The 15766-nt window shown below is 55.3% G+C and overlaps 1 protein-coding gene across 1 annotated transcript in view; it reads left to right on the top strand.

Moving 5' to 3' along the window:
* LOC141078206 (von Willebrand factor C domain-containing protein 2-like) overlaps positions 1 to 15478 on the top strand; it is a 75769-nt gene extending 60291 nt beyond the window's left edge. Inside the window, exon 3 of the mRNA XM_073565005.1 lies at positions 13005 to 15478. Within this exon, the coding sequence (XP_073421106.1) occupies positions 13005 to 13192 (188 nt within the window). The 3' untranslated portion in view covers positions 13193 to 15478. The remainder of the gene's footprint in view (positions 1 to 13004) is intronic.
* Positions 15479 to 15766: the final 288 nt, after the last annotated feature.

A 15766-nucleotide genomic window follows, 5' to 3' on the forward strand; every position in this document is an offset into this window, starting at 1 on the left:
CACGTATCAGACACACGCAGCCCACTCACCGCTCACATATCAGACCCACGCAGCCCACTCACCGCTCACCTATCAGACACACACAGCCCACTCACCGCTCACCTATCAGACACACACAGCCCACTCACCGCTCACCTATCAGACACACACAGCACACTCACCGCTCACATATCAGACCCACGCAGCCCACTCACCGCTCACCTATCAGACACACACAGCACACTCACCGCTCACGTATCAGACACACGCAGCACACACACCGCTCACATATCAGACACACGCAGCCCACTCACCGCTCACATATCAGACCCACTCACCGCTCACCTATCAGACACACACAGCACACTCACCACTCACGTATCAGACACACACAGCCCACTCACCGCTCACCTATCAGACACACACAGCACACTCACCACTCACGTATCAGACACACGCAGCACACACACCGCTCACATATCAGACACCACTCACCTATCAGACACGCAGCACACACTGCTCACATATCAGACACACACAGCACACACACCACTCACATATCAGACACCACTCACCAATCAGACACACACAGCACACACTGCTCACATATCACACACACAGCACACACACCGCTCACATATCAGACACCACTCACCAATCAGACACACACAGCACACACTGCTCACATATCAGACACACACAGCACACACACCGCTCACATATCAGACACCACTCACCAATCAGACACACGCAGCACACACTGCTCACATATCAGACACACACAGCACACACACCGCTCACATATCAGACACCACTCACCTATCAGACACACGCAGCACACACTGCTCACATATCAGACACACACAGCACACACACCGCTCATGTATCAGACCCACGCAGCCCACACACCGCTCACCTATCAGACCCACGCAGCACACACCGCTCACGTATCAGACCCACGCAGCCCACACACCGCCCACCTATCAGACCCACGCAGCACACACCGCTCACGTATCAGACCCACGCAGCCCACACACCGCTCACCTATCAGACACACGCAGCACACACCGCTCACCTATCAGACACACACAGCACACACACAGCACACACCGCTCACATATCAGACACACGCAGCACACACCACTCACGTATCAGACACACGCAGCCCACACACCGCTCACCTATCAGACCCACGCAGCACACACCGCTCACGTATCAGACCCACGCAGCCCACACACCGCCCACCTATCAGACCCACGCAGCACACACCGCTCACGTATCAGACCCACGCAGCCCACACACCGCTCACCTATCAGACACACGCAGCACACACCGCTCACCTATCAGACACACACAGCACACACACCACTCACGTATCAGACACACGCAGCCCACACACAGCACACACCGCTCACATATCAGACACCGCTCACATATCACATGCAGCCCACACACCGCTCACATATCAGACCCACGCAGCCCACACACCGCTCACCTATCAGACCCACGCATCCCACACACCGCTCACGTATCAGACCCACGCAGCCCACACACCGCTCACCTATCAGACACACACAGCACACACACCACTCACGTATCAGACACACGCAGCCCACACACAGCACACACCGCTCACATAGACACACGCAGCCCACACACCGCTCACGTATCAGACACATGCAGCCCACACACCGCTCACCTATCAGACACACGCAGCCCACACACCTATCAGACCCACGCAGCACACACCGCTCACGTATCAGACCCACACCGCTCACGTATCAGACCCACGCAGCCCACTCACCGCTCACGTATCAGACACACGCAGCCCACACACCGCTCACGTATCAGACACACGCAGCCCACTCACCGCTCACCTATCAGACACACGCAGCCCACTCACCGCTCACGTATCAGACACACGCAGCCCACTCACCGCTCACGTATCAGACACACGCAGCCCACACACCGCTCACATATCAGACCCACGCAGCCCACTCACCGCTCACATATCAGACACACGCAGCCCACACACCGCTCACGTATCAGACACACGCAGCCCACACACCGCTCACGTATCAGACACACGCAGCCCACTCACCGCTCACATATCAGACCCATGCAGCCCACACACCGCTCACATATCAGACCCACGCAGCCCACTCACCGCTCACCTATCAGACACACACAGCCCACACACCGCTCACGTATCAGACACACGCAGCCCACTCACCGCTCACATATCAGACCCATGCAGCCCACACACCGCTCACATATCAGACCCACGCAGCCCACTCACCGCTCACCTATCAGACACACACAGCACACTCACCGCTCACATATCAGACACCACTCACCTATCAGACACGCAGCACACACTGCTCACATATCAGACACACACAGCACACACACCGCTCACATATCAGACCCACGCAGCCCACTCACCGCTCACATATCAGACACACGCAGCCCACACACCGCTCACGTATCAGACACACGCAGCCCACACACCGCTCACGTATCAGACACACGCAGCCCACTCACCGCTCACATATCAGACCCATGCAGCCCACACACCGCTCACATATCAGACCCACGCAGCCCACTCACCGCTCACCTATCAGACACACACAGCCCACACACCGCTCACGTATCAGACACACGCAGCCCACTCACCGCTCACATATCAGACCCATGCAGCCCACACACCGCTCACATATCAGACCCACGCAGCCCACTCACCGCTCACCTATCAGACACACACAGCACACTCACCGCTCACATATCAGACACCACTCACCTATCAGACACGCAGCACACACTGCTCACATATCAGACACACACAGCACACACACCGCTCACATATCAGACACCACTCACCTATCAGACACGCAGCACACACTGCTCACATATCAGACACACACAGCACACACACCGCTCACATATCAGACACCACTCACCTATCAGACACACGCAGCACACACTGCTCACATATCAGACACACACAGCACACACACCGCTCACATATCAGACACCACTCACCTATCAGACACACGCAGCACACACTGCTCACATATCAGACACATGCAGCCCACACACCGCTCACGTATCAGACACATGCAGCCCACACACCGCTCACATATCAGACACACGCAGCCCACTCACCGCTCACATATCAGACCCACGCAGCCCACTCACCGCTCACCTATCAGACACACACAGCACACTCACCGCTCACGTATCAGACACACCGCTCACATATCAGACACACGCAGCCCACTCACCGCTCACATATCAGACCCACTCACCGCTCACCTATCAGACACACACAGCACACTCACCGCTCACGTATCAGACACACGCAGCACACACACCGCTCACCTATCAGACACACACAGCACACACCACTCACATATCAGACACCGCTCACATATCAGACACACGCAGCCCACACACCGCTCACATATCCAACACACGCAGCCCACACACCGCTCATGTATCAGACACACACAGCACACACACCGCTCACATCAGACACCACTCACCTATCAGACACACGCAGCCCACTCACCGCTCACGTATCAGACACACGCAGCACACACTGCTCACATATCAGACACACACACCGCTCACATATCAGACACCACTCACCTATCAGACACACGCAGCCCACTCACCGCTCACGTATCAGACACACGCAGCACACTCACCGCTCACATATCAGACACACGCAGCCCACTCACCGCTCACATATCAGACCCACTCACCGCTCACCTATCAGACACACACAGCACACTCACCGCTCACGTATCAGACACACGCAGCACACACACCGCTCACCTATCAGACACACACAGCACACACCGCTCACATATCAGACACCGCTCACATATCAGACACACGCAGCCCACACACCGCTCACATATCCAACACACGCAGCCCACACACCGCTCATGTATCAGACACACGCAGCACACACACCGCTCACATCAGACACCACTCACCTATCAGACACACGCAGCCCACTCACCGCTCACGTATCAGACACACGCAGCACACACTGCTCACATATCAGACACACACACCGCTCACATATCAGACACCACTCACCTATCAGACACACGCAGCCCACTCACCGCTCACGTATCAGACACACGCAGCACACACTGCTCACATATCAGACACACACAGCACACACACCGCTCACATATCAGACACCACTCACCTATCAGACACACGCAGCACACTGCTCACATATCAGACACACAGCACACACACCGCTCACGTATCAGACACACACAGCACACACACTGCTCACATATCAGACACCGCTCACCTATCAGACACACGCAGCCCACACACCGCTCACGTATCAGACACACGCAGCCCACACACCGCTCACGTATCAGACCCACGCAGTCCACTCACCGCTCACGTATCAGACCCACGCAGCCCACTCACCGCTCACGTATCAGACCCACGCAGCCCACACACCGCTCACCTATCAGACACACACAGCACACACCGCTCACATATCAGACACCGCTCACATATCAGATACACGCAGCCCACACACCGCTCACCTATCAGACACACACAGCACACACCGCTCACATATCAGACACACGCAGCCCACACACCGCTCACCTATCAGACACACACAGCACACACCGCTCATGTATCAGACCCACGCAGCCCACACACCGCTCACCTATCAGACCCACGCAGCCCACACACCGCTCACCTATCAGACCCACGCAGCACACACCGCTCACGTATCAGACACACGCAGCCCACACACCGCTCACCTATCAGACCCACGCAGCACACACCGCTCACGTATCAGACCCACGCAGCCCACACCGCTCACGTATCAGACCCACGCAGCCCACACACCGCTCACCTATCAGACCCACGCAGCCCACACACCGCTCACCTATCAGACCCACGCAGCCCACACACCGCTCACCTATCAGACACACGCAGCACACACCGCTCACCTATCAGACACACACAGCACACACACCACTCACGTATCAGACACACGCAGCCCACACACAGCACACACCGCTCACATATCAGACACCGCTCACATATCACACGCAGCCCACACACCGCTCACGTATCAGACGCACGCAGTCCACACACCGCTCACCTATCAGACCCACGCAGCCCACACACCGCTCACCTATCAGACACACGCAGCCCACACACCGCTCACCTATCAGACACACGCAGCACACACACCGCTCACGTATCAGACACACGCAGCCCACACACCGCTCACGTATCAGACACACGCAGCCCACACACCGCTCACCTATCAGACACACGCAGCCCACACACCGCTCACCTATCAGACACACGCAGCCCACACACCTATCAGACCCACGCAGCACACACCGCTCACGTATCAGACCCACACCGCTCACGTATCAGACCCACGCAGCCCACTCACCGCTCACGTATCAGACACACGCAGCCCACACACCGCTCACGTATCAGACACACGCAGCCCACTCACCGCTCACGTATCAGACACACGCAGCCCACTCACCGCTCACGTATCAGACAAACGCAGCCCACTCACCGCTTACGTATCAGACACACGCAGCCCACTCACCGCTCACGTATCAGACACACGCAGCCCACTCACCGCTCACATATCAGACCCACGCAGCCCACTCACCGCTCACCTATCAGACACACACAGCCCACTCACCGCTCACCTATCAGACACACACAGCCCACTCACCGCTCACCTATCAGACACACACAGCACACTCACCGCTCACATATCAGACCCACGCAGCCCACTCACCGCTCACCTATCAGACACACACAGCACACTCACCGCTCACGTATCAGACACACGCAGCACACACACCGCTCACATATCAGACACACGCAGCCCACTCACCGCTCACATATCAGACCCACTCACCGCTCACCTATCAGACACACACAGCACACTCACCACTCACGTATCAGACACACACAGCCCACTCACCGCTCACCTATCAGACACACACAGCACACTCACCACTCACGTATCAGACACACGCAGCACACACACCGCTCACATATCAGACACCACTCACCTATCAGACACGCAGCACACACTGCTCACATATCAGACACACACAGCACACACACCACTCACATATCAGACACCACTCACCAATCAGACACACACAGCACACACTGCTCACATATCACACACACAGCACACACACCGCTCACATATCAGACACCACTCACCAATCAGACACACACAGCACACACTGCTCACATATCAGACACACACAGCACACACACCGCTCACATATCAGACACCACTCACCAATCAGACACACGCAGCACACACTGCTCACATATCAGACACACACAGCACACACACCGCTCACATATCAGACACCACTCACCTATCAGACACACGCAGCACACACTGCTCACATATCAGACACACACAGCACACACACCGCTCATGTATCAGACCCACGCAGCCCACACACCGCTCACCTATCAGACCCACGCAGCACACACCGCTCACGTATCAGACCCACGCAGCCCACACACCGCCCACCTATCAGACCCACGCAGCACACACCGCTCACGTATCAGACCCACGCAGCCCACACACCGCTCACCTATCAGACACACGCAGCACACACCGCTCACCTATCAGACACACACAGCACACACACCACTCACGTATCAGACACACGCAGCCCACACACAGCACACACCGCTCACATATCAGACACCGCTCACATATCACATGCAGCCCACACACCGCTCACGTATCAGACCCACGCAGCCCACACACCGCTCACCTATCAGACCCACGCATCCCACACACCGCTCACGTATCAGACCCACGCAGCCCACACACCGCTCACCTATCAGACACACACAGCACACACACCACTCACGTATCAGACACACGCAGCCCACACACAGCACACACCGCTCACATAGACACACGCAGCCCACACACCGCTCACGTATCAGACACATGCAGCCCACACACCGCTCACCTATCAGACACACGCAGCCCACACACCTATCAGACCCACGCAGCACACACCGCTCACGTATCAGACCCACACCGCTCACGTATCAGACCCACGCAGCCCACTCACCGCTCACGTATCAGACACACGCAGCCCACACACCGCTCACGTATCAGACACACGCAGCCCACTCACCGCTCACCTATCAGACACACGCAGCCCACTCACCGCTCACGTATCAGACACACGCAGCCCACTCACCGCTCACGTATCAGACACACGCAGCCCACACACCGCTCACATATCAGACCCACGCAGCCCACTCACCGCTCACATATCAGACACACGCAGCCCACACACCGCTCACGTATCAGACACACGCAGCCCACACACCGCTCACGTATCAGACACACGCAGCCCACTCACCGCTCACATATCAGACCCATGCAGCCCACACACCGCTCACATATCAGACCCACGCAGCCCACTCACCGCTCACCTATCAGACACACACAGCCCACACACCGCTCACGTATCAGACACACGCAGCCCACTCACCGCTCACATATCAGACCCATGCAGCCCACACACCGCTCACATATCAGACCCACGCAGCCCACTCACCGCTCACCTATCAGACACACACAGCACACTCACCGCTCACATATCAGACACCACTCACCTATCAGACACGCAGCACACACTGCTCACATATCAGACACACACAGCACACACACCGCTCACATATCAGACCCACGCAGCCCACTCACCGCTCACATATCAGACACACGCAGCCCACACACCGCTCACGTATCAGACACACGCAGCCCACACACCGCTCACGTATCAGACACACGCAGCCCACTCACCGCTCACATATCAGACCCATGCAGCCCACACACCGCTCACATATCAGACCCACGCAGCCCACTCACCGCTCACCTATCAGACACACACAGCCCACACACCGCTCACGTATCAGACACACGCAGCCCACTCACCGCTCACATATCAGACCCATGCAGCCCACACACCGCTCACATATCAGACCCACGCAGCCCACTCACCGCTCACCTATCAGACACACACAGCACACTCACCGCTCACATATCAGACACCACTCACCTATCAGACACGCAGCACACACTGCTCACATATCAGACACACACAGCACACACACCGCTCACATATCAGACACCACTCACCTATCAGACACGCAGCACACACTGCTCACATATCAGACACACACAGCACACACACCGCTCACATATCAGACACCACTCACCTATCAGACACACGCAGCACACACTGCTCACATATCAGACACACACAGCACACACACCGCTCACATATCAGACACCACTCACCTATCAGACACACGCAGCACACACTGCTCACATATCAGACACATGCAGCCCACACACCGCTCACGTATCAGACACATGCAGCCCACACACCGCTCACATATCAGACACACGCAGCCCACTCACCGCTCACATATCAGACCCACGCAGCCCACTCACCGCTCACCTATCAGACACACACAGCACACTCACCGCTCACGTATCAGACACACCGCTCACATATCAGACACACGCAGCCCACTCACCGCTCACATATCAGACCCACTCACCGCTCACCTATCAGACACACACAGCACACTCACCGCTCACGTATCAGACACACGCAGCACACACACCGCTCACCTATCAGACACACACAGCACACACCGCTCACATATCAGACACCGCTCACATATCAGACACACGCAGCCCACACACCGCTCACATATCCAACACACGCAGCCCACACACCGCTCATGTATCAGACACACACAGCACACACACCGCTCACATCAGACACCACTCACCTATCAGACACACGCAGCCCACTCACCGCTCACGTATCAGACACACGCAGCACACACTGCTCACATATCAGACACACACACCGCTCACATATCAGACACCACTCACCTATCAGACACACGCAGCCCACTCACCGCTCACGTATCAGACACACGCAGCACACTCACCGCTCACATATCAGACACACGCAGCCCACTCACCGCTCACATATCAGACCCACTCACCGCTCACCTATCAGACACACACAGCACACTCACCGCTCACGTATCAGACACACGCAGCACACACACCGCTCACCTATCAGACACACACAGCACACACCGCTCACATATCAGACACCGCTCACATATCAGACACACGCAGCCCACACACCGCTCACATATCCAACACACGCAGCCCACACACCGCTCATGTATCAGACACACGCAGCACACACACCGCTCACATCAGACACCACTCACCTATCAGACACACGCAGCCCACTCACCGCTCACGTATCAGACACACGCAGCACACACTGCTCACATATCAGACACACACACCGCTCACATATCAGACACCACTCACCTATCAGACACACGCAGCCCACTCACCGCTCACGTATCAGACACACGCAGCACACACTGCTCACATATCAGACACACACACCGCTCACATATCAGACACCACTCACCTATCAGACACACGCAGCACACACATCAGACACACACAGCACATTCACCGCTCACATATCAGACACACGCAGCACACACCGCTCACATATCAGACACACACAGCCCACACACCGCTCACCTATCAGACACACACAGCACACATCGCTCACATATCAGACACCGCTCACATATCAGACACACGCAGCCCACACCGCTCACATATCAGACACACGCAGCCCACACACCGCTCACCTATCAGACACACACAGCACACACCGCTCACCTATCAGACACACACAGCACACATCGCTCACATATCAGACACCGCTCACATATCAGACACACGCAGCCCACACCGCTCACATATCAGACACACGCAGCCCACACCGCTCACATATCAGACACCGCTCACCTATCAGACACACACAGCACACACCGCTCACATATCAGACACCGCTCACATATCAGACACACGCAGCCCACACCGCTCACATATCAGACACACGCAGCCCACACACCGCTCACCTATCAGACACACACAGCACACACCGCTCACATATCAGACACACGCAGCCCACACCGCTCACCTATCAGACACACACAGCACACATCGCTCACATATCAGACACCGCTCACCTATCAGACACACACAGCACACACCGCTCACCTATCAGACACACACAGCACACACCGCTCACATATCAGACCCACGCAGCCCACACACCGCTCACCTATCAGACCCACGCAGCCCACACACCGCTCACATATCCGACACACGCAGCCCACACACCGCTCACATCAGACACCACTCACGTATCAGACACACGCAGCCCACTCACCGCTCACGTATCAGACACATGCAGCCCACACACCGCTCACCTATCAGACACACGCAGCCCACTCACCGCTCACGTATCAGACACACGCAGCCCACACACCGCTCACGTATCAGACACACGCAGCACACACTGCTCACATATCAGACACACACACCGCTCACATATCAGACACCACTCACCTATCAGACACACGCAGCACACACTGCTCACATATTAGACACACACAGCACATTCACCGCTCACATATCAGACACACGCAGCCCACACTGCTCACATATTAGACACACACAGCACATTCACCGCTCACATATCAGACACACGCAGCCCACTCACCGCTCACGTATCAGACACATGCAGCCCACACACCGCTCACGTATCAGACACACGCAGCACACACTGCTCACATATCAGACACACACACCGCTCACATATCAGACACCACTCACCTATCAGACACACGCAGCACACACTGCTCACATATTAGACACACACAGCACATTCACCGCTCACATATCAGACACACGCAGCACACACTGCTCACATATTAGACACACAGCACATTCACCGCTCACATATCAGACACACGCAGCCCACTCACCGCTCACGTATCAGACACATGCAGCCCACACACCGCTCACCTATCAGACACACGCAGCCCACTCACCGCTCACGTATCAGACACACGCAGCCCACACACAGCACACACCGCTCACATATCAGACACATGCAGCCCACACACCGCTCACGTATCAGACACATGCAGCCCACACACCGCTCACATCAGACACACGCAGCCCACACACCGCTCACGTATCAGACACATGCAGCCCACACACCGCTCACCTATCAGACACACACAGCACACACACCACTCACGTATCAGACACACGCAGCCCACACACAGCACACACCGCTCACATATCAGACACACGCAGCCCACACACCGCTCACGTATCAGACACATGCAGCCCACACACCGCTCACCTATCAGACACACGCAGCCCACTCACCGCTCACGTATCAGACACACGCAGCCCACACACAGCACACACCGCTCACATATCAGACACATGCAGCCCACACACCGCTCACGTATCAGACACATGCAGCCCACACACCGCTCACATCAGACACACGCAGCCCACACACCGCTCACGTATCAGACACATGCAGCCCACACACCGCTCACGTATCAGACACACGCAGCCCACACACCGCTCACCTATCAGACACACACAGCACACACACCACTCACGTATCAGACACACGCAGCCCACACACAGCACACACCGCTCACATATCAGACACACGCAGCCCACACACCGCTCACGTATCAGACACATGCAGCCCACACACCGCTCACATATCAGACACACGCAGCCCACACACCGCTCACGTATCAGACACATGCAGCCCACACACCGCTCACGTATCAGACACACGCAGCCCACACACCGCTGACCTATCAGACACACGCAGCCCACACACCTATCAGACCCACGCAGCACACACCGCTCACGTATCAGACCCACACCGCTCACGTATCAGACCCACGCAGCCCACACACCGCTCACCTATCAGACCCACGCAGCCCACACACCGCTCACGTATCAGACACACGCAGCACACACACCGCTCACCTATCAGACACACACAGCACACACACTGCTCACATATCAGACACACACCGCTCACGTATCAGACACACGTAGCCCACACACCGCTCACGTATCAGACACACGCAGCACACACACCGCTCACCTATCAGACACACACAGCACACACACTGCTCACATATCAGACACACACCGCTCACGTATCAGACACACGCAGCCCACACACCGCTCAACTATCAGACACACACAGCCCACACACCGCTCACATATCAGACACACGCAGCCCACACACCGCTCACGTATCAGACACACGCAACACACACACCGCTCACGTATCAGACACACGCAGCACACACACCGCTCACCTATCAGACACACGCAGCACACACACCGCTCACCTATCAGACACACGCAACACACACACCGCTCACGTATCAGACACACGCAGCCCACACACCGCTCACCTATCAGACCCACACACCGCTCACCTATCAGACACACGCAGCCCACACACCACTCACCTATCAGACCCACGCAGCCCACACACCGCTCACGTATCAGACACACACAGCACACTCACCGCTCACCTATGAGACCCACGCAGCCCACACACCGCTCACCTATCAGACCCACGCAGCCCACACACCGCTCACCTATCAGACACACGCAGCCCACACACCGCTCACCTATCAGACCCACACACCGCTCACCTATCAGACCCACGCAGCCCACACACCGCTCACCTATCAGACCCACGCAGCCCACACACCGCTCACCTATCAGACCCACACACCACTCACCTAGCAGACACACGCAGCCCACACACCGCTCACCTATCAGACCCACGCAGCACACACACCGCTCTCCTATCAGACCCACGCAGCCCACACACCGCTCACATATCGGTGACGATGTTGCAGTTAGATCCTTCGGACATGTTTGTGGTCAGGTGACCTCAGGGGTCGGTAATGACTTTCCCATGTACTACGGCGTCGGTTCTGCGTCTCTTGACTTTTTTCTTCATCATTCTCAGGTCCCAACTGCTTTTCTGATGCAGCTCAGAGCCGTGTGATTCCTGCTGGCCAGTACGTGTGGATGGACGCTTGCACGAAGTGTCGGTGTCATGATGGACAAGATGTGGGCTACTGGGAAGGAAACCGCCTGGCCAAATGTGAGAAGACCAAGAACTGCAGCTTGGAGGAAGGACGGAAGAACTTGTAGATAGATGGAGCCCCCAGACCTCAGTCCAGCCCTAGTTAGAGAGTGTAGCAAGTTATGACATGGCGTCCCATAATCCTGCCATTTGTCTGATGTGGAGATCAGCCGTGAAAACTGTATTGTCCCCAATCCTATTACAACATAAGACAAATCAATAATCTGTAGACACAGCAGGGGCGGGACTACGCGCTCCTCGTGGGTGGAGACTGCACAATAGAAATGTTACAAGAAAATGTATACTAGTTATAAATGTAATGAGATCACACCAATGTTATAACGTGTTGACAGGTTGCCCCGATGTTATGAATTGTTGACAGGTCGCAGCAATGTTATAACATGTGGACAGGTCACCCGGATGTTATAACGTGACGACAGGTCGCACCACTGTTATAACGTGTCAACAGGTCTCCCCAATGTTATGCAGTGTCGACAGGTCACCCCCATGTTGTAATGTGACGACAGGTCGCATCGATATTGTAACTTGATGACAGGTCACACCGATGTAACGTGTTGACAGGTCGTTACGACAGGTCGCCCTGATGTTACGTGACGACAGGTCACTCCGATGTTACGACAGGTCCCCCGATGTTACAACGTGACGACAGGTCGCCCCAATGTTACGTGACAACAGGTCACCCCGATGTAAGACAGATCGCCCTGATGTTACAACGTGACTATAGATTGCCCCAATGTTACAACAGGTCGCCCCGATATTATGATAGGTCGTTCCGATGTTACGTGACGACAGGTCACCCTGATGTTACGACGTGACAACAGCCCCAATGTTACGACATGACAACAGGTCACCCCCAATGTTGCGACAGGTCGTCCCGATGTTACAACTTGACAACAGCTCGCCACGATGCATCGACAGATCGCCACGATATTACGACGTGACAACAGGTTGCCCCGATATTACAACGTGACAACAGGTTACCCCGATATTACAACGTGACAACAGGTTGTCCCGATATTACAACGTGACAACAGGTTGCCCCGATGTTACAATGTGACAACAGGTTGCCCCGATATTACAATGTGACAACAGGTTGCCCCGATGTTACAACAGATTGCCCCGATATTACAGCGTGACAACAGGTTGCCCCGATATTACAATGTGACAACAGGTTGCCCCGATATTACAATGTGACAACAGGTTGCCCCGATGTTACAACAGATTGCCCCGATATTACAGCGTGACAACAGGTTGCCCCGATATTACAATGTGACAACAGGTTGCCCCGATGTTACAACAGATTGCCCCGATATTACAGCGTGACAACAGGTTGCCCCGATATTACAACGTGACAACAGGTTGTCCCGATGTTACAACAGATTGCCCCGATATTACAGTGTGACAACAGGTTGCCCCGATATTACAACGTGACAACAGGTTGCCCCGATATTACAATGTGACAACAGGTTGCCCCGATGTTACAACAGATTGCCCCGATATTACAACGTGACAACAGGTTGCCCCGATATTACAATGTGACAACAGGTTGCCCCGATGTTACAACAGATTGCCCCGATATTACAGCGTGACAACAGGTTGCCCCGATATTACAACGTGACAACAGGTTGTCCCGATATTACAACGTGACAACAGGTTACCCCGATGTTACAACAGATTGCCCCGATATTACAGCGTGACAACAGGTTGCCCCGATATTACAATGTGACAACAGGTTGCCCCGATGTTACAACAGATTGCCCCGATATTACAACGTGACAACAGGTTGCCCCGATATTACAGCGTGACAACAGGTTGCCCCGATATTACAACGTGACAACAGGTTGTCCCGATATTACAACGTGACAACAGGTTACCCCGATGTTACAACAGATTGCCCCGATATTACAGCGTGACAACAGGTTGCCCCGATATTACAGCGTGACAACAGATTGCCCCGATATTACAGCGTGACAACAGATTGCCCCGATATTACAACGTGACAACAGGTTGCCCCGATATTACGTGACAACAGGTTGCCCCGATGTTACGATATCCAGAGCATTTACAAATGGGTTGTTCAGGGGTCTCTAGTTATCATCCGGACAGCTGGTATTGCTAGGCAGCTCTGTGCAGCTATTAGGATGCTGAGGGTAGTAGTCCTCGGGATCAGGCTGTGGACACCCCTTAGTAATGAGGACAGGTAGGTGGCGCTCTGATCACGGTAGAAACCTCGCGTTCTGCTCCGTGTTCTCGTGCGGTTGGACAGGACGCCTGGGGTCCTGATGGCGGCAGCGGAACGTGTGTGGAGCTTACATTAAACACTTGTATCTTTGGCTCCTGTCTCCTCTTTTGGCCGCGTTACAGGGGTGGGGAATCTTTTTTCTGCCAAGGACCATTTGGACATTTATTCCATCCTTCGGGGGCCGTACAAACTCCGCCCACAAAGTAGATCCTGACTCTGGCACTGGTGTCGGGACGTAATCTCTCATTGCATGCGCTTCAGTGTTCAATAGTGAACACTGCGTGTGTGTTAACAGAGCAAGAAGAAATGAATGAGCTTGTGACAATCAAAATACAGCTCCCTGCCCAAGAATGCGGTCCCTGAGAATCTGCTCGGGGGC

The sequence above is a fragment of the Dendrobates tinctorius genome, unplaced genomic scaffold (assembly GCF_039654945.1).
Source record: "Dendrobates tinctorius isolate UK_male_01 unplaced genomic scaffold, ASM3965494v1 ptg000515l, whole genome shotgun sequence".
In the NCBI taxonomy this organism is placed as follows: domain Eukaryota; kingdom Metazoa; phylum Chordata; class Amphibia; order Anura; family Dendrobatidae; genus Dendrobates; species Dendrobates tinctorius.